General features: G+C 38.2%; 2 protein-coding genes across 10 annotated transcripts in view; one reads left to right on the top strand and one right to left on the bottom strand.

Moving 5' to 3' along the window:
* LOC143026332 (transmembrane protein 145) overlaps positions 1 to 12,471 on the bottom strand; it is a 209,735-nt gene extending 197,264 nt beyond the window's left edge. The window contains exon 1 of the mRNA XM_076186540.1: positions 11,937 to 12,471. Coding sequence (XP_076042655.1) covers positions 11,937 to 12,442 — 506 coding nt within the window. The 5' untranslated portion in view covers positions 12,443 to 12,471. The remainder of the gene's footprint in view (positions 1 to 11,936) is intronic.
* Positions 12,472 to 13,046: 575 nt separating this feature from the next.
* The window catches only part of LOC143026329 (solute carrier family 15 member 4-like), a 26,960-nt gene continuing 17,506 nt past the window's right edge, over positions 13,047 to 22,500 (top strand). The window contains exons 1-2 of one of the 9 annotated variants that reach the window (XM_076186532.1): positions 13,047 to 13,327; positions 18,841 to 18,933. In XM_076186532.1, the coding sequence (XP_076042647.1) occupies positions 18,897 to 18,933 (37 nt within the window). In that variant the 5' untranslated portion in view covers positions 13,047 to 13,327; positions 18,841 to 18,896. Of the gene's footprint in view, positions 13,328 to 16,186; positions 16,223 to 16,273; positions 16,296 to 16,355; positions 16,508 to 18,840; positions 18,934 to 22,500 lie in introns of those variants that run through there. The other 8 variants (XM_076186528.1, XM_076186529.1, XM_076186534.1 and 5 more) reach the window with 8 other exon arrangements.

The following is a 22,500-nucleotide window of genomic DNA, read 5'->3' as shown; positions in this document are numbered from 1 at the left end:
CATCTTAACTCCGACTACTGAAGATTACCCTCGAGCCAATAAATTAACCTGTCAACAATTAAAACATACAAATGACGTCATCCCAAGGTTAACCTCGATACGTCGAACACCCGTGCCGAACAAAGCCCACCGGCGTTCACATAGACTAAGTACCTACAGCCACGGTGGGGGGTACTCTTGTCACAACCGACTATCACGACGCAAACCCCTCTTCATTCGAGTAGCCTACGAGCAGGGAAAGGAGGGGAAGAGGAAGCGAGGGGAAGGAGGATAAGGTATGAGAAGGGAGGGGAGGGGGAAGTGAAAGGAGGGGTAGACCATATTATTTATCAATCGGTTACTAGTAACTGCCCTGGGTGTCCGAACACAGCACGTAAAGGTGATGTGGGGACAGATATTATCTTCATTTCCTTCCGCTGAAGCAACACCTATGTAAACCTATAATATCCAAGGCTTTTGTGTGTGTGTGTGTGTGTGTGTGTGTGTGTGTGTGTTGTGTATTTACCTAGTTGTACTATACGGGATGGGTGACCCGTCTTTGTATCTCTCCGCATCAAGTTTTATCTTAAAATTTTGTAGTGTGTGTGTGTGTGTGTGTGTGTGTGTGTGTGTGTGTGTGTGTGTGTGTGTGTGTGTGTGTGTGTGTGTGTGTGTGTGTGTGTGTGTGTGTGTGTGTGTGTGTGTGTGTGCTTGCAAACACGCATACAATGCCTTTCCCGGCCGACTGGTCGGCCAGACGGGTCGCTATGACGTTCGTTGTTTCGCGTGTTATGAGTCATGTCCTTGACACGAACAACGAAACATCAACAAACTGACTTCCACGACAAAGGACGTTCCACTCCTCAAGGGACCGGACGGCACTGCATTGGGTCATCAGGTTTGAGCTCACAACACTCCCGCCTAGCATGATTACATGTAACATAACATGGTATGAAATTTTACTTCCATACATCCACATACCATAGACCCACATATGTTACCTTATAATCAGTAACACAATTATCATCATTAATGTTATTATTATCATTATTATAATTTTACTGTCATTATTACCATTACTATTATTAATACCAAAAATCTATTCCCTTAGTTTCGTCACCCCACGTATCTCCATCGCGTCAGAGTAACGCCACACAGCACGTGGTGTGATGTTGTGTATCTATAAACAAAACAGCCAACGTGTGCCAAATGACTTCATTCAGGTCACGTTGGCATCTTCGACGGTGCTGCGTAGTGTGTGTGCGTATTTACCTAGTTGTATTTTACGGGAAGGGGAGCTATGCTCGTGGAGTCCCGTCTTCATATCTCATTTTATCTAAACTATTTTTAAATATGGTGTGTGTGTGTGTGTGTGTGTGTGTGTGTGTGTGTGTGTGTGTGTGTGTGTGTGTGTGTGTGTGTGTGTGTGTGCGCGCGCGCGCGTGCTGGCACTGTCTGGCTGCAGCGCCACTTGGCACCGAGGCAAGCGGGCGGGCTGGTGGGCGTCTGCCGGAATGTATGTATTTACATACCGGGTACATTTGGCGCCATTTTAAACGGATGCTGGGGAGAGGAGGAGGAGGATGTGGAGAGGAGGAGGAGGATGGGGAGAGGAGGAGGAGGAGGAGGAGGAGGAGGAGGAGGAGGAGAAGAAGGACAAGAAGACAAAGAAGAAAACGAAGAAGAAGAAGAAGAAGAAGAAGAAGAAGAAGGAGAAGAAGAAGAAGAGGAGGAGGAGGAGGTCCGCACCCTGAGATGGAGATGGGGGGGAGGGCGTTGAGTTTTGAAGACGATTGACAGGGAGATGATTCTATCGGATGTCCATCATCTCGCACATTTCAAGTTCGGGAACAGAGATGACAACGGGAGCAAATACAGTACAAGAATAAGACCGGAGACAGAATATAGACTTCTATACATATGTTCCTGATATATGTCAACATGAGTAGGGCAAACACTCCATCTCCTTCGTAGACGACGCCAAGATGAAAATAAATAAATAATGGAGGCCCAGATTTACGATTGGATTCTGGAGTAAAAAATCAAACTCACCGTAGACAAAAAAAAAAAGAGAAAATCTATACACAATAGAAAACAGAAGAGAAAGAGAATCTAGCCTCGTTAACACGGGGCAAGTTTAGAAGCCCAAGGTCCACTTGTCTTGAAACTATCCTAGTGTAAACACTCACTTGTCCAAGGTCCACTTGCCTCAAAACTCTCCTAGTGTCAACACTTACTTGCCCTTAGGTAAATTAACTTGCAGCTAGCACTAGAGGCTACTAAACTAGCCCCGTGTCAACGAAGCCTATATGATCGCTGTCGTTAGAACTATGAAAGGCAAGAAGATCGACAGAGATGTACTAACACTGAACAAACGAATACCAAAAGGGCACGACAGGTACAAAAAAGATGTTTGCAACTCATAAAGAGCTGTGTATATATATATGTATACACACACATATATACACACACACAAACACACACACACACACATATATATATATATATATATATATATATATACATATATATATATATATATATATATATATATACAGTATATACATTTTTTCTGGTAACCACAAAGGAAATCTGTAAGAAACAGTGATTCACAAGCGCTTTCGTGTTATTCATATCTTTAGAGGAATACAGATGAAATTACACACACACACACATATATATATATATATATATATATATATATATATATATATATATATATATATATATATATATATATATATATATTAAATGAAACCACAAAGTGGGGACCCACGAACGTAGCGAGATAACTACCTTGTATGTAATCAGGAAAACACTATCAAGTCCTCAGCATTCCAACGAACCGTGACCTTGGGAAAACCTCCCGATGACACGGACACTGGAAATCAGCCAATCAGGGCACGTTATCTTCCCTAATCAAGCTGACCCGCTACGTCACACAACTCCCCCACCCCACCCTCACCGAACAGGGCCTCGCTGCACGGTACGCATCGATCAGCTCTGTCGTCGTGTATAACGGAAAGTATCAGAAATAAAGATTATCAATTAAAGAAAAGGTCATCTCATTTATAATAATGAGACAAATGTAAAAATACTTATGACGATAGTTTTCTCTATCGGGAACTGTTAATTTAGAAAATATACAATATTTGGATTGAAAAATTAGGAATTCTAGAAACTTCCAGGCACCATAAGGACGTTCTTACCCTCCAACACATTTTCTAAAGTCGATTTAGTTCCTAATATCAGATATTTCTAAATCTTAGATATCTTCAATAAATACTGTATAACTCAGCTTGTTAGTCCAAGTATAAAATTATATCAATCGATAATGACGACTTTTCTAACAGAATATTCTAGACCGTCTGAACGAATCAACGTGTCTCCTATTGGTCAATGGAAAAGGTGTGACGTCATGACGTCACAGGAACGCTTATCAACGTTTTCCGATGTCGCCTTAGATCGAGATAAACTGTGATTCTTCAACTTGCCCACCAACCCAACGATCATCTTCCACTCCGACGCATTTACCCCGACGAAGGATGATGATTAATCCTTTCGTTTCGAAGGGGGTTTCCTAAACCGAATGAAATCGCTTGGTGATAACTTAACAAACGACTAATCGTAAAACACGACGAGAGAAAGAGACCCAACATGTGCCAAACAAAGGATGAGCGAGTCACGGTTGATAACGCCTTGGTTGGACGCGACATGACGTCACACTAAAGCGTCGCAGAAACATTATATATATATATATGTATATATATGTATATATATATGTTTATATATATGTATATATATGTGTATATATGTATATATATATGTATATGTATATATAGATTCTTGTTGACAGACGAGATTAAATAATATTGCTGTTTCTGCATTGTTTATGTTTTTGTTAGGAACTTCAATTTCTCTTGTTAATTTACGGTGTTGGACTGATAGTTTGCTGAGTAGCTGTCCGTATGAGGTTGCAACGTTTCGGTCTTCTCTGGATACCATCTTCAGGCTAATTGTTTGGGTGTGTGTGTGTGTGATGTTTATATACTATTTTATTTCTGATCGTTTGGTTGGTGTCGTGTGAAGTGATCATCCTGATTGGCTGCTACGTAGTCATCAGGAATCACTAGGAGAGGTGAGGTCAGGTCCGCTTGTGGGATGGGAGAATCTGGAGGTCTATACTGTGTATGTTCATGGTTGGTTTTAATTCTGCTATATAAATTGCTTCAATAAATGCTAATCTGCGGGAGTCTCTTTCTCTGTCTATTATTACTGTTCCTTCTTCTAAATTTTGACGGGTGAGGGAAGTATTATGTTTGGTGTTATAGTGATTCTTTATGGATCCATGTTGTAGGTGGCAGGTCAAACGTCTTGTAAGTTTAGTCCTCGTCATTCCAATGTATGTTTGAGACCCACAGTTCTCAACGGTACAGTTATGTTGGTAGATGACGTGATTATCTTGTAAAGACGATGTCGATTTGGGAGGGCGGTTTCTCAGTAAAAGTTGTGACGTCTTTCGGGTCTTGTAGTATATGGTCAGTGATATTTTGTCTTCTGGGTCAGTGGGCTTGACGTGTTTTGTAATTATGTCCTTAATGACTTTTTCATCTGTCTTATATTCTGATGACATGTAATTTCTGTAATATATATTTATGTTTTCTTGTTTTTGTGTGGTAGGTTTGATAGAATACCAGTTGTTGATGGCTCGTTTTGTTGCTTCGTTAATTAAATTGTTACTATACCCATTGTTAATAAGGACTTGGGTAAGTCTTTCCAGTTCAGTGTGTGTATCTTTCCATGTAGAGCAGTGTGATATGGCGCGTCGTATGTATGCGTTGATAGTGGAGTTTAAATATCGTTGAGGGCATTCACTTTTACCATTAAGACAGATGTTATATATATACACAGTATATATTAATTTTCCCCCATCATACACACACATACAAAGAGGAAACAAAAATTAAGGGAACGAATGACTAAGGATGTAAAACGAAGACAGAAATGTTTCAATTGGAGGATGATAGCTACGCTATCCAAGGATAACACGAAGGGGTAAAACAGCAATGAAGACAACTTTGCACGCTTGACGTCCCTAGAAGAAAAAAAACGGAGAAGAGGCAAAAAGTGATACTCATTTGAACGACGGAAGATATAAAAAATAAAATAACAGGACTCCATAAGGCCAGGAGTTACGTAGTATAGCAGAAGAATAAGGATGAAGTGACCAGAAAAAAAGGAAACGAAGGAGATGCTTCAACAACGGAAAGTATGTAGGAAGACGAAGTGACGACAGTATACGAATACGAACTGAAGATGAACCCAAGAACGGAGGAGACTCCAAGAGACCATAAGGCCTACACTAGGCAGTTCCATGTCCATTACCACCTGTCATCACCATCCATAAAATTATCTAACCTTCTCTTTTAACACAATTGATAGTATCAGTGCTCACTGCATAGTTACTTAGGTTATTCCATTCGTCAACCACTCTATTGTTATACCAATTCTTGTCGATTTCCTTGAAAATAATAATAAAAAGGCAAACGGTTTTAGTGGAGTTTGTATGTCGATCATGAAGTGTAAGAAGAAAATGAAAGTGGACGTTAAGGAAATTAACCTTTTTGAATAAAGGTTAAATTGCTAACCACTACATTCGAAATATGCATAATGGCAGGCCTTGGTAACAAAGTACGTGTAAAACGAACTGAAGTACCTTATTTTCATACGAAATGCCCGTAACCAACATTATGACCTTTATGCCCTCAGAGCATAAGGCTGATTATGCCCCCAAATTCGTTTAAGAATACGACCATAGGCCTCAGACCCCCACCCATAATCGTGCCACTTTTGTTGTAGGTGATTCACCACGGTCTTGGATCATGTGTTGGACTTGTGATCGACAGTTATTAACCTCCCGGATGAGAGCTCAAAGCTCGTATGACCGATCTATGGGTAATGCTGTGACCTTACTCGCACACACACACACCCAACTCCCCGCCCACGAGAGTTGGAGTAACACCCCGGAGCGAAGTGATTCTGAAATCATTTCAGCCCTGGGCGGAAGTCGAACCCGGACCGCCGTAGTGGCAGGCGAGAACTCTAACTACAGCGACACGAGGTATGGTTCTGGTATTGTGCCATTGAGTGCCACGTGCCTTTCTATATGGCACGGCCTTTGCAGGCTCGACCGAAATTAGATTTTTAATGTTTTTGTTTTGGTATCGTAGTTCTGGAATATCCGCAAACGTGTCCACTTTAAAAACATTTCAAAAACACATTAACACCGACACTAAGAACAGAAAACGTAACAATTCAAGAAAAGACAAAAATAAATAAATAAATCTGAGTGGCGCCATGAACATGAATTTGGAATCGTAAACTAAACATATAAACTATGATATGGGGACAGCGGTAATATGAAGAAGGTCCGACAGAGAAGAGAAGATTGACTTTTTCATTCGAGAGGGGAGGGGGGGGGAGAGGGGGGATGGAAAAAATAAATTTTGAAATAAAAAGAAGGAAAGAAATCGGAACAGCAACGGTACTTGTCATTCACACTGACAGTTGCTGAGTGAAGCCTATCCGAGTTTTGTCACGTCCATTACGTCTAATATGACGTCTAATTCGGGGATTTTCTGTACATGCGGGTTGGCACAGTGGTAAACCTCGTGAATTGCTCATTGCCAATACGCAACCAGGTTCGGATCCCTCTCACGACACTTAAATGTTATATTAACATGAAAACATAAGTAAATAAATAAAAAATAAAAAATCCCAATGGAGACATGGTACCCACGAGCATGGCTATATTTCTATGTATCAAGGTACGTTTAGGTAAATAAATACATACACACAGAAAGCAAGGCTTAACCCTTTAACCTCAGATGACATGATGAAAAAAGGACATACTTTGAAATCTTAAATATATATATATATATATATATATATATATATATATATATATATATATATATATATATATATATATATATACTATCCAATTGTTTATAGCAAGGGCTAGCATGAAGAATATGAAAGCATTTCAGTGTCTCTCATGACTACAGAGGAAAAAACTATACATATGTATAGGTGTTTTATAAAGTACATTACCATATTCGGTTTTTCGTATTTACACAACAAGCGGCTGGCATGAATGAGTTAAGCATCTAAACGCCGATTAATTCAAAACACAGAACATCAACGAAGATCTAACGAGCCTATGGAAGAACAGAATGATAGAATTTTCTAGATTTTGATCGCCACTGTCCGAAAGCTAGATGATTCTGAATAACTGAAAGACATTTTAGCATCTAGGTACGTTATCGAAGATAAATTATGAAACCTAAGATGGCACGTTATAATAAAGTAACTAGTCAATGATAATGTTGCCCAAATAGTGTTGGACTGGAAAACCCGCCGCCCCGCGGCAACGATCCTCCCCGACCTTATAAATCTTTCCAGGAAGAAACGTTAGATTTGTTTTGTGAATATGTGGGGATATTTCTATGTCATGAGAATGTCATAAGACCAGGGAAACAATTAGAAAGACAATGTCTACTGCATGCAAAAAAAAAAAAAAAAAATCCATTTAGATGCACCAGTTTCTAGAATAGTTTAGATGATACAACCCAAGCTAAATCCATAAGTAGATTCAATATTAGATATAGATATATCTGGATTAAAAAAAAATCAATTTAGATGCATCAGTTTCTAGATTAGTTTAGATGATACAGCCCAAGCTAAATCCACAAGTAGATTCAAAATTAGATATAGATATACCTGGATTAAAAAAAAAAAAAAAAAAAAAAAAAAAGGAGAGAGATACAGAGAAAACGACCCAATGGGAGCAACTCCTTTACTATAAATTACAACTACATAAATACATGAAAACCATTAACTATTCTGCTTGGTTTAAAATGACATACTTTCATTTTTATTTATTCCTGCTCACACCACGTTCCAGTTTTTTCAGTACCTCCAACTTATGCTTAGGGTTCAGGACATTTCCCTTTTCACACGAGTGGGGCAGAACAAACAAACAAATAGCCTTATTACCTTACTACTATTCCATGTTTTTATCATTATTATTGTCATTATAACCAAATTCAGCTAACACTTGTGCTTTACTATTGTTTCATTTCTTGTTATTACTATCATTATTACAACCAAATTTGAACCATTATTTTGAATGCATGTTAACACTTTACTATATATGAATGCATGACACTACTATACCGGGTATGTGAAAAAGGGCTAGATATAGTAAAGCTATTTTATGAAAGGACTATTATATGATCAACTCCATCCTTCAAACAACCAGGTAAATATGAATACAAATACATATATATGCATGCTAATAGGCCCTTTCCCCTTCATAAGGGGGGTGGCCATGTTTATACAGTAATAATAATTGTTGCCTTGGGTTTCAGTGATTGGAAAACCACAACAGCCTCCAACAGTCAGTTCTCACATACATTAGACCTGAGAGAGAGAAAGAGAGAGAGAGAGAGAGAGAGAGAGAGAGAGAGAGAGAGAGAGAGAGAGAGAGAGAGAGAGAGAGAGAGAGAGAGAGAGAGAGAGAGAGAGAGAGAGAGAGAGAGAGGAGAGAGAGGGAGAGAGAGAGAGAGAGAGAGAGAGAGAGAGAGAGAGAGAGAGAGAGAGAGAGAGAGAGAGAGAGAGAGAGAGAGAGAGAGAGAGAGAGAGAGAGAGAGAGAGAGAGAGAGAGAGAGAGAGAGAGAGAGAGAGAGAGAGAGAGAGAGAGAGAGAGAGAGAGAGAGAGAGAGAGAGAGGAAAAACATTGGGACTGTTGCCTGGGTTGCATTTCTATTTCACTGGGGATAACCAGTTCTTCTACCACTCACTGAGGACAATATTCCACCAAAGAGGTGGACTCACAGAGGTGGTAAAGAGCAACACTGAAAGGAGATTTGACAGAAAATAAAAACAATCAGCACCTTTCCCTGAGTGAAGATAAGTTTCCAATCAAAAAAGAATAATGTGCAGGGGGTCTGTAAGGATGTCACAAAAGTCTCTAAAATACAGACAGCATAAGACTTGTGTAGTCAATACCCCCATGCGGCAGTGTTGTGCAAGTGTGGGACTGTTTCTACACCACCAGCTTAAAACAGGGAAGGGAGAAGTCAGCAGTTGTCAGACCCTCTTATGTGAAAAGCTGGAAGAAATACAGGTAGGCTTACTTGTATCAGCAATAAACATCATTTATATCTTTAGGGACAATAGAACTGATAAAGGAGAGATTTAGGAGGGCAAGAGTACAACTAAGCCTTTCTTCTTCTTCTTCAAGAGAGAGAGAGAGAGAGAGAGAGGAGAGAGAGAGGAGAGAGAGAGGAGAGAGACAGGAGAGAGAGAGAGAAGAGAGGATGAGATATTGTGATACTGTCTTGTAATGCTAGAGTAAGGCAGTGTAAAACTAGGTGACTTTTGTGTGGTGACTGCATCTGGAGCAGTTTCCTTATATACTCAGGCCTAAGCCAGGATACTGTTTGAAAACAAGACGATGGCCTGAACAGTCAAGCTAACGTAGTCCTTGCTTGGTGTAGGAGGAATATCTCTGTGGACTGATGTATTTACCTAATTGTAGTGTACAGGAAATGAACAGCACTTGTTGGGTTCTGTATCCTAGTCTCTAATTATCTTTATCATACCTACCCTCCAATTCATGTACAGTTCCAACCTAATCTATATCCCTGATTTCCAATGATCATATTTAGATTTGAACTCATGTATTGTTTGAACTAGGGCTATATCACTTCCTATGCTATTCCAGGTATTTGTGTATCTATATGGAAAACTGTATTTCTTTACATCCTTCAGACATGTAGTCTTTCTTAATTTGTTCCCATTGGCTCTGAAAACCTTCCTATCTTTAATCAAGAGATCTCTTCTCTCAATGCAATCTATTCCCTTTAGTGATCTGAATACTGTAATCAAATCACCTCTTTCTCTTCGATCTTTCCAAGTTGATAAACCCAACTTTATGTTGGGAGTTTGATGAAGTATGGAGATGGGTCTTTGTGTGCTCATTTTGGGATCTGATTTTATACGAAGTTTTGTACAATTGTGTAGACTGATCTTTCCAAACTACCAGGTTGTTTGCCTACAAATATCATAACAGATTTGAGAATAAGCTCCTTTTAAGAATATATAATACTAAATAATGCCATAAAAAACTATGAGGGAGGAACAAGTATAAAACAAATTGTACAAGGCCCACATATAAATAACTCAGTCCATGGAAGGCACAGAATAAACTTCATGGCAGAAGTCCATACACTACCTTTACCTGATCAGGTTTCAGAGGAAATTTTATATATACAAGATACAGGCAGTTATAAGAAAAATATATATTCAAACTTATTACCCACTTTCAGAGAAAATTAGGTGGGTGATGAGTTTGTATTTTACTTATGTGCTACTATATCAATTTACTCTAAAAATATATTTGTTCAAGATGGCAGAGAAATTTTTGAGGTTCCAGCCACAAACAAGATTTTCTTCCCTCATCCTTCTTATATTAATCACAGATTTCTGTGCTAATAAGAACATGGGTACATATGTTCACTTATGCAAAGTAGACCACTTGGAAAAAGAAACTAACAAAGCAGAGCACTTTTGTATATTACATCTTCAGTGCAAAAAGTACTTTTTGCACTGAAGATGTAATATACGAAAGCGCTCTGCTTCATTAGTTTCTTTTTCCAAGTGGTCTACTTTGCATAGATTACTGTACATGAAGTATTGGAAGAGGCTTTACTGAGCCTAAGACTCCAAGCTACTCTGGTCCTTATTGTTATTATAAATCAGGCAGTAGTTACAAGTATTAGATCTTTTTTTTTTTGTATAACAATAATTTTGTCTCTGGTCTTTCCAAAATTTGTCCAGTCATACTTCATATCTCTCCACAGAGTGGCAAAATATTTAATTTACTACAGAACTGTCATACTGAGGAATCCCCTTATGTCATCAAAACACATTTAGAAAAAATAAAACTAATTTGTAAAACAATGATCTGCTTTGTCATGAACAATTACCAAAAAAACTGAAGATTTTAGTAATAACTACTGACAACAATGGCTTTAAAATATGTTGTCATACCAAACAATGAACAATACGAGGCTATTCTAACTTTACTAAATTTTATCATAATAACCTAATAGATCAAGTTAGATTACAAACTTATACTACAGAGCAGATTTTGCTGCAACTTAAGTACAGTGGTACTGATTGGCCCATCCCTCCCTCTCCAAAACTAAACACATTAAAATGAATTACCAACAGTGTGGTAATTTGGTGACAATTTTATCATTCAAAATTTATTTTGATAAAATTCCAGAATCACACAAACAAGGATATCTAACATGAAACTAATGTAGTCTAATAAGCTCCCAACCTAATATAAGCTAATCTAACTTAACCTAACCTAATATAACAGTTCCATACAAAAAATATCCAAGGATATCCCACATGAAATTAATGTAATCTAATAAGCTCCTAACCTAATATATGCTAATCTAACAACCTAATATAACAGTTCCATAGAAAAAATAATCTTTCAAATGCAAAATATAAAGAATTGAAAAATGTGTTTGTGTGACACTAGAATAAAACTTTATCTTGACACATTTATCACCAGATTAGGGTCTAGGGATAGGAGTTTCCAGACAGGACTTCAACTCTGAATTATACCTAGATTTCTAGGTATTATTGCAGTACCATGCAAACACATTTATGATTTTATCACCCTTCTTTCATTTCTGCATTTCAAAGTTTTTTTTTCTATGGAATGGTTACATTTGGTTAGGTGTAGAATATATTACATTAGGAGTTATTAGACAACATAAATTTCATGTTAAATATCCATATTCACGTGATTCTGGAATTTTACCGCTTTATATGTGAAATACTAAAGATCTACTTGTGACCTTCATGCCTACCTGGGTTTCTTGATGTCCTGAACTCGAAAAGTGAGCTGGTAGTTCTCGATGACATTCTTGGGGTTGTCTTCGTCCAGGCATAGTTTCCCACTGGGACATGGCACTCTACGCAAAAAGTCTTCAGCACCCCCACTATGACATTGGGCATCAAAGGCAATTGTGTCCGTATGCATAAACATTAGCTGGCAAGCCCGATCTGGGTCCTCTTTAGCCAGAGTCCGATTGCCGTAATAATCCAAGAAATACTTACGCGGAAGTAACGAAAGAGTGCTATATATAGGGCGGGTTGCATTTCTTTTACTTGTGATATTGCCGAATATGTAGCCTTCTGTTATTTCCTTCTCTCTGGGGTTTGTCTTCTGAAACCCGAATTTTGTGAGAAAATGGAAAAAGTTTTCCCCAGGTCTCCATGTTCCTTTGACGTTCACGGACTCAACGTGCAATATGCATACACAAAAGAACAAATAGCTTAGGCCGATTTTCAAAAATGACGACATATTCTGCATCACTACACCTGACACATGAAGACAGCGGAGAACAGACTACTACTGAAGTGCAAAACAAACCCATCGACTGCTAAAATGTCGACAATATGTGGCATTATGACCAATGGTTGTAGAAAAAGTCACCAGGAATGTATAAGATATATTATTATTTTCAACTATAATATTTCAATGAATATAATGAAGAATTTACAAAAATAAATCCTATCAGGTTGCAGTGACTTAAACCATATCATGTGAATTTTGTCTACACTGTTCCAGACGCCTTATATATTTTTCTTTTACATAATCTTTATTATTTTATTCAAAGATAATTTCTACTTGAAATGACCTTTACAATGATACATATCAGAGGGCTAAAATATTATCATCTACAACTCTAAAACATTCGAACACGAGATTGAACCACAACAATCGGGTTAATTTCACAAAAAAATTTCATGTTATCTTCATTGTTTATTTACAAATTGATAAAATGTTTTCTTTAGTACATATCATAGTAATAAACTTTAAAAATCATCGTAATTTTAAGCAGCCTAAGCCACAACATATAGGCTCATTTAATAGAAATAAGTCTATGGTTTACATGTCAAACAATAAACCGTATTGTTGGTGGAGTTAGTGGATAAATCAGCAGTTCACATGACAGGACTAGGTTGGGACGAGAGAACAATTTATGGTTAATATATTAGCTTTTGTGAATGAATTTATGCGTTTCCAATCATTAGTTTTATGGTGTTCATGCGGTTTCATCTGTTGACGTTTGTACAAGTATTTTTTGTGAGTAAATATAAAATAGAAGTTTTTGCGGAGTGAAAAAGCAGAATAATCCAAAAGTAAACCCTACATATTATTTGGATTGACTGGATGAAACATATATTTGTTTTGGTAAGTGTGCCACTGTGCCAGTGAAAAATTAAATCAATAAGATTATTATTTTATGTAACGTGTCATGTGAGTAGGATGAACTAACCTTTTAGAAAAGGTTAGTCGATATGAGGAATATATGACGTCAGGGCGAAGTCATTGTAATTATTGTATTGTTTCCGGTAATTGTTGACTGGTGGATTTAAGTTACCATGGTTCTTGTCACCAGTGGTCGCAGTAAATTTGGTGTATAAACAAATTCTTACTGGGTTTGTAAAGTGTTGTTGAACGATAACTGAGAACCCCGGGTGTGTTTTGATGGGAAATCCACAATGGATGTTTTCGGAGAGCTTTGTTGATAACTAAATTGTGTCGTTTTAAGAAATTAAGATCTGGCAATGATAAAAGAATAGCATGAAGTCTATTTATACAGTAATTTTCCTAGGCTATGTCGAATATAGTAAAATACATTAAGCATTTTGTAAATGGAATGAAACTGGAAGCCTGTGATTTTTTTTTTTTTTATGTTATTGCTTTTCAGATAAAGATCAAGTGATGAGGTACATCTGACCTCCCCATCACTTGCAATTCACTTCTATTTCAGAAGTTACTTGTATTCACATAATTATATTGGAAAGGAATAACATTAATGGGTGGCTGTCTCTCACCTTCTAATATCATAGTATAAAATTCATACTAAATAGGGTTTGTTTTTGGTTATTTTTAACTATAGAAGTGTTGAAATTTACTTAGGTGCCTTCTGTTGGATATTTCCTTGCATGTGTCATGGGTCTGGGAGGTTCGGAAATTAATCTGCATCCTTAACCCAAGCAAATGTCAAGAGTTAGGTGTACTAAGAAAACCTGCTTATAATTAGCATGGGGGTGCTTACTTGCCGAACAGGCTAGGGTGTCACTATTTGCGGTGTAGGTCAAGGTGATGGTGGTTTGAACCCTGCCACCGACAAGTTGAACTAAAGCCACGGGTAATTAGATTCCATGCTACAAAATTCTCTGTAAGGGGCACCATCCTAGCCTTCTGATAGAGGAAGTTCGTGATATTTAACCAAATCTTCATCATCAAGAGGTCAAGAGAGGACCCATAAAGAAATAAATACCAGGATTTACAACAGATGGCTTCTTAAGTTCTACCCTTATTATAAACCTGTCATTGCTAAATAGTGACAACTGCCTCAATCACGCAGTCAGTCCGTTATCCCCAGGATTCTCTTGTAGCTCCTCAACTGAGTAAATGGGAGCAAGACAAGGAGCCCATCTCAGTGGGGCACAGACTTCAGGGGCAAGTAGAAGTCGCTGGTAGTTGTTGAATTCAAGTGCGGGGATGCATTATTTGAGGTGCAGTCAGAACTGACCCATTAATTGGCATCATAACTTATGACAGCAAGAAAAAAATAATTGTGACAATTGTCATTGGGTTGAAGGAACAAGGGTTGTCTTGCTGCCCTTCAAGAAAGAAAAAAATATATATTATTTGAGCAAAGTTTTTATTTTATCGTTATCACTAGCTCATAATATGGTTTAGTAGCTTTGGTGTTGCTACTGTTCTAAAGCAGGATGGTGTGCCTATCATTCTTTTTCACGGGTGTTTTGTTGTTATAGTGTAACATCATTCTTTTATGATGTTATGCACAAATTGCTTATGTTAATGCTTCCATTGGTTTTGTCAGTTGGTGAAATATCAACCCATGGCCTCAGATGGAACATATTCATTTTGGTAAGAACATAAATGATAACTAGAAGACCAGGACACTAAATGAGAACTTAGAAAAGCAACCTTTGGTGGTTGTTGTTGTTGTATGACATTTTTATCAATTTGGACTCTATATGTCATTTATTTACTTTATATGATAAAGCATTGGCAATAAAAACAAGGTCAAGGAGGAAATCTTCAAATCTAAAGCAAGGTCACAGTAAAAAAAAAAGTGTGTGCAGAAAGGTATCAATATTTTAAATAATGTTTTAAAGACACAAAGAAGGATAATTGCAGGAAAGGAAGTGACTCGGCAGCACTGGCATCTGTGTATGAAAGATTGCATCATATTACCATTCAGTAACATTTAGTGCTTTATCATCTTTTACATTGGTAACAGTGAGGTCAGCAGATTTATGTCCATTGTGGAAACAAATTAGCCGGACCAAATCTCTGAGACAGAAAGACTATTTAGTGGAATCCCCCATACTGTCATCTATGCACTTCTTCACAAGTAATCTCCTAATGCCAGAAACAACCTACCACCTCGACCATACAATATATCCACACAAAAATACGTTCACACCCAGAACACTAAACAACCTCCTCAAAATAACCAAACTTAATACTCCATCCTAGCCCCCTTCCAACATCAGTCAAAAAAAAAAATCCCTTGCAAGAGAACCGAGAATCATGCTAGCACATTTTTATTCAGGACACCATCCAACACTAAGACAGTACTAGCATAAAGTGGGCCTGCTCACAGAGTCAAACTGCTTCTAAACAACAACACAGTTGTTCTTCTGTGAGTGACCTATGGGCCTTTTTAGTGGCTGTTGCCAATTACCTGTGATAGCCTCCTGCAAGAGAAACATGGGCAATGAATAGATTGATTTGTGGATGGAGTGAGAATGAGTACATTAAAATGATAATCATTATTTCAATTTCACTGACTAGAAGTCCCATAGTAGCTAGTATTGGTCTGGGTCTTCTTGTAGATCTCTGTAGGAAGAAAATTCAGACTGTTGTGTGTGTTGTATTAGTGTGGGACCATTTGTGAGTCACTGTCTAACAGTAGTTGGAGAAAGGGAACAGTTGCCTTTGAGAAGGTGGAGGAAATACAGTTGAGACTGATAAAGAGATAATGGACCTAGCCCAGAAACTGAGTGTCAGCCACTCATGGATACAGAACACATTCAGATGGAGGTGTGTGCATGGGGAGGGGTTAAGAGTTTTGAAAACAGGTAGCAAGGAAATTATTCTCACAGCTGTCTATCTTGTAAGGCCACCATTAGCAGTTACCTGTCATGGGTCCCAGCACTTTACATAGGAGTGTTGGGGGAATCACTAACTGGTTGTGTTCATTGGAATTAATCCAGGACTTCATTTCCTCTTTGGTCTGCTGATTATGTATATAGCCATATGGGGTAGTATACTGTCCCCACTAATATGTGGTTTAAGTCAGTGAGTGATTGGAACTCGGATGTTGTGGTAAGTGATGTTGTATGTTGGTTTCCTTGTGCTTGAATGGTAAGTGTTTCTATATAGTGTCTGTAACTCAATGTTAAGTTTCTTTATTTTGTTGGAGTTTGGTGTGTTTGTTTTCTTATATTTTAGTATAGTCTGTAAATTCAGGTATATGGTCTGTGATATGGGTTTAAATTTTTGTATTAGTTTGTTGTGTAGTGTGTTTGTGCAAAATTGGCTGCAGATCTACATGTTTGTTTATGACTTGGCTGATGATTATTTATATGTTTAGGGTGTGTTTGTATTGAGTTTGAGTGCTTTGGGTTAAGGGTTTTGTTGTGTGTGGGCAGTAAGTCCTGCTTGGTATGTGTTGTTTAGTGCTCCTCATGCTCCAGGTGTTCCTTATCAGATTAAAGTAGAGCATTGTCCAGACCAATTTAAAAGTATAATACTATATTGAAGGTTTATAGTACAGTGAGACCTCTCATTAACGGACAATAATTAGCTGTGATTGCGGTGTTTTTGCTGTGTTTTCGGTGTTTTGGAGTGGTTTTCGGGTGGCGTAGTGATTGCACGCACTAAACAACAGCACTAAAAACACAGTGAAAACACAGCAAACACAGCTAATTAACATCCGTTAACGAGAAGTCTCACTGTACAGATGCTCCTCTACTTACGTTCATTTGTTTTACGTTTTTTCGATTTTACTTTTGAACTGACTGTAAAAAAAATGGTAAAAAAAATTTTGAGTGAATTTTTTAGTTTAGCGCGCTCTCCGTAGTTCAAACGATACTTACGCATGACGCTGCGTCCATTGTTTACATGGCACAAACGACAGACTGAACGTGCCTTGCCTCATCCTCATCCTCCTCCACCATCTCAATTTATGTTGCTTGAATTTAATTTATTTGAAATTAATGTTATCATTTTACAATGTTATGTGTATAATTAATGATTTAGGGGTGTTTTATAAGATATGGTAATAGAATTTACGGATGTATGGTATAGTAACAACTTACGTTCATTTTCAACTTACGTTCGGCCGCTCGGAACGTAACTAAAACGTAAGTTGAGGAGTGTCTGTAATCTTATTCCATGCACAATTACAAGTACAGGAATACCTCACTATACAACCGAGTTGTGTTCCCAGCTGAATATTCACAATGCAAAAATTCATATAACAAGGTGGGTTTTACATGTAAATAGGGGGGTTATGTTCATGGACCTTGTCAACCCCCTCCTCAAGTTTTGCATGGGGCTTTCACGTACACCCAACATTTGTTTTACCTACTTTATAGCACTCAGTCATATAGTGAGGTATTTCTGTAACTATATTTGACAGCATGTAAAACACATTCACATTCAAACCCTTGTTTATAGTGTATATTTTTATTTCTTCTGATTTCTTTCCATGTTATATGGGTTTATGTATATTGCATCAGACATTACCATTTTTGTTAGATATTCATAAATAGATAGATTAAAGGAACAAGTCCATCTGTCACTTGTTGGCTTGTATTTCTTTGACCTGAAGGCCCACCCAGTCTCATAGATCTCTTTACTAAGAAACATTAGTGTTGTTTGTGTTCCTGTATTGTGTGTGTGGGGGATTATATATGACTTGCTAGTAGGAGGAGGGAAGCAGTGACTAATTGTCCACATTCTTTGTGTTAAAAGGTTGTGGAAAAATAATGGAAGTTGATACAAAAAAATGCCTGGTTTGGAGTTTGGGTGTTTACCCCATATGTATGTACCTCTGGGCAGAGGTGAGGGAGTTCATAGGCTTTGGGGGGTGGCTGGCTTGATCAAAGTGTCAGTAGGTTTTGTAGCATTTAGAGGAAAAAAATATGGCTCATAAATGGGGATTTCTGGAATATAGTGGTCCCATCCAGCAACATAGTTTACCCCCCACCCCCACCCCTCTCATGTCATAGCACAATAGATTGTTGGTAATTTATTTTGCCTATTTAAGCTTGGGAAGGATGGGAAAAGAAAATTATTGCCAGATAGGACCACTGCACTCCAGAGGTGCCACTAATTGTACTAAATTAATTTCATCTCCACTGATCTACCACTACTGATATTCAAGAATTTTGTATATAGGCATACTATACTAATTGTTGATAATGATGATATGGTTACTATAGTTATTCTTGTGTGTTTATCCTGCATATAACTGTGGCTGCTTTTTCCCCCAATTCCTAGATTAGAAGGTGTCGGATACAAATTTTATCACTGTATGTAAAACAAAATGGATTTGCTAAAGTTTCTTTGAAGGTGGTGGGCTGGGACCAGCTTAATATGCTTGTGTTATTTTGTCTGCAGTTTGCCGTATGTGTTTGGTGCTTATTTTACAGAGCGTCAGCCTGTGTTGAGGGTGTGATGGTGTAAATTACTTTTTCTGAAAGCAAACATGGCCACAGAGACATCTCCCCTCATTCATCCCTCAGGTATATTATCAATATAATTTCTAATCATGTTCTCCCCTTCATTTTATCCAGATTTTATGGATGGCATTTGTATTTGCATGTGCTTTTGAGGATGCTTGCTTTAATTATAAATGTGTGCTGTTTTTTGTTACATAAGTGATTTGTGATGACAGGTGTCAATATAAAAGAAAAGGATTAAAATACTAATTTGTTATGATATGGTAATAAGGTCTTTTCTTATTTTTGTTTTACTATTCTTGGTTGTCATGGGGAGAAGTATCGGGCTTCCCACTTGTGTAGGAGTTAGCTTTTGCCTTGCCACCTCTCTTCATCTCTCCGGGATCAACTCCCACTAGGGAAGGCATTGCTAAGAGTGAGATAGTGACGAAATAACCATCAATGTGGTATAATTGGCTCTAACTTAAATTAACTTTCCCTCTTTTACTTCTTTATTACTTTTATTTTGTTTTCCCACCTGCCTTTAAAGACAAATCAGTAAACCCAAACTAGTAGAGGGAGGGACCAGTAACCATCACAGAACCGTAAAATTCTTTTCCACACCCAGCCTTACTGTGCCCTGCTGTTCACCACCTCCCATACATGCATACATACATACATACATATACCAAGGCTTTTTCCCCCTTACAAGGGAGGTAGCCAAAAAGGAAAAGGCATAAAATCATTTCCACCCATTCAATCCCTGAATACACTCCACAACGAATACATGCACAACAAGATTTTCCCCCACTCCCACTCCCCTTCCCACCCACCCATACATACCTACAATGCAAATGATCATTCAGTCGCAACCATCAGTTGATTCATCCACACCATTGAAAGGTATCACTTTTCCAAAATTGCCCCTTATCGAGTCCTCATATTGACCCCTGTCAGGATAAATTAGACCCCAACATTGATGTTTACTCAAAATCTGTAGTTCTGAACACCACCAATGAACCATCCTTTGTTTCCCAATGTGTCTTTAAAGTAAATAAGAACCTCGTCTCTTGTAGGAAACTCAACCAAATGTGGATCCAATCAGATGGGTTCTGAGCTGTAGAACTTCAAGTCAAAATTGTTCAATAGACTTCAGTTAATATCCCTTGCCAATAAATCAGTCTATAATGAACCCCATATAACCTTCAGCTCCTTCATGGGCATATTTACCTAATTGGATCATACAAAAAATGAGCTACACTCATCGAGTCGTATCCGTTTTTCTTCAATACAGGTAAACGTCGACTTACGATGGCCGCGACTTACGATTGTTCGACTTTACGATGACAACGATGACGACGACGATATGATAATTTAACCCCTTCCATACGGTGCCGCACACGTAGGCGTCATGAGGAGCAAGTGGATTCGCGACGCTGCCATATCGGCGTCTTGATTATATTTATTGTAGTCGCCCCTGTGTTTTTACATTCTCTCAAATGTGCCCTAAATCCCATTCTCTGTGGTTTTCAAAATTCGCGAGTGAAAGAGAGAACGATCGATATAAGCGGTGACTATATTTTATGATGCGAGTATTATTACGTCACGTCGTACGGCTGGCATTGGCTGCTGCCCGCGAGATTTAAGTCCCATACTGAAAATACATATTATAGTGTTTGAATATGGTAAAAAGGATAAAAATAATTAAATAAACTACTGTACATGTTTAATAGGCTATATTCAGTATCTCTGGTGGTTAATATACAGGTAGGCTAGGTACAGTGACCACGGAACAGAGTGGGGATCGACTTACGATGAGATCGTCTTACGATGGCTCTATCGAAACCTAATGCCATCGCAAGTCGACGTTTACCTGTACTTAAACTTATGCCCTTCAAACGTCTTTTTCAATTCATTCCGATGACCTTATGATGCTCTCCCATCACAAAACCAAGGGATCTCTTTTCAGTTTTATTCAATTTATTGACCGTAACAATCATAATGCCATCTCTTTCCTTTCTTTCTTTTAATGATGACAGGTCCAGTACATCTAATCTCTCCTCATATGGTTTATCTGCCTGGTTGGGGATCAGTTTGATTGTTGCTGTTTGTATTCTCTCAATCTTATTTATGTTCTATATTTTGTGTAGAGAGAAAACCATGGTTGCATATTCTGATCTAGCGCTCATTATATTCTCATTGTGTTTTTTCATTGACTAGATAAACACCATATGAGGACGGAGCCTTTATTTGTACGATGTTTCGCTTATTACAGCTTTTTCAAGTACAAGTTGAGATACAAATGCTTGAGATTAAATAAGGGGAAAGGAGGGAACGGGGAGAGAAAAAGGGGGGGGAAGGAAGAGGAGGAGGAGGAGGAGGGTGGGGGGATTGGACACTAACTGCAATACACTGACCCAGAATTCCTTGAAAAACTTGCAGAACAAAAGATATCTTTGTGCATTGATTAGTTTATCACCACCAATTTAGTGAATCTGTCCTGATAAGTTGATTGGTTAATGATGTTAGGAGGATGGATGGAAGGAGGGAGGAAGATATTGGAAGAACACCATGAGGCAATCATGTGTAGTATATGCCGTAAGTTGATAGGTTTAATGTGTACACTCTGAAGAATTATTGGTGGGGAAGAAATGGTAAAACCTTAAAAACTCCCACCATTCTGTGTTTATCTCACTACCTTACCACTGATTGTTTCTGTACCTGAATATATACAATGGAATCACTGTACCTACCACTTGGCTTGACAACACAGTGGTAATGTACATAACCACTACTCCAGCAGTTAAAGTTTGATTCCCGCCCAGGGCTGAAATGATTTCAGCATCATTGTGTAGCGAGCTGGTACTCCAACTCTCATGGGTGGGAAATTGGTGTAAGGTCACACCATTACCCATAAATAGGGCATATATGAACTCTGAACTATCCACAAGGGCAGCTGTTGATCACAAGTCCAACACATGATTTAAGACCATGGTGAATCACATCTCTTTATTCAAGGAATCCAATATCTGAAGGTTTTTATTCACCCCTAAATGATTTCTAATACATTCTATCTATATAACAAAAGCTTTTCCCCCTTGTAAGGAAGGTAGCCTAGTCAAAGGCACATACCTACTCCCACCCACTCCACTGCCCTCCACCACCCTTTCCTCCCTCACATCTTAGCTCCTCTTGGATGATGGGTCATCCCTGTACAGAGCCATACCTTCTGGGATGGCAGTTGTCCTCACTGCCCCCACCCCCCATGAGGCTATGGCCCTGCTGTATATATTCACAGTCAGCCAAGAAGACCAAAATCATGTTGTTAGTTTGTTATTAGCTCACAATTGGTAAATATCCTATACTTAAACCCAGAAAACTTTTATGATTCGTTATTCTGTGGAGTTTTTTTGGTACACCTGTCCTTCAGTTCAACAGACAGAAGTGGAGGAGAACACTGGTTCAATAGATACAGTGGATTTAATATATGTACTGTAATTTGATTTATGATTTGCCAGGAATTATAGAAATGGGTTCTTAATATGTTGTGGTCATATAATGGGGAAGGGGGCAGGTCACAAAAATTTATTCTTTGTGGGTTTTGTCCATTGCTTGTGGAATTCATTAAATGGGGTCCGTTAAAGGCTGAGT

Source organism: Oratosquilla oratoria, chromosome 6, assembly GCF_046742065.1.
Source record: "Oratosquilla oratoria isolate Oo_2021 chromosome 6, ASM4674206v1, whole genome shotgun sequence".
Lineage (NCBI taxonomy): Eukaryota > Metazoa > Arthropoda > Malacostraca > Stomatopoda > Squillidae > Oratosquilla > Oratosquilla oratoria.
The sequence above is the reverse complement of the archived record's forward strand: the minus strand, read 5'-3'. Positions and strand labels throughout refer to the sequence as shown.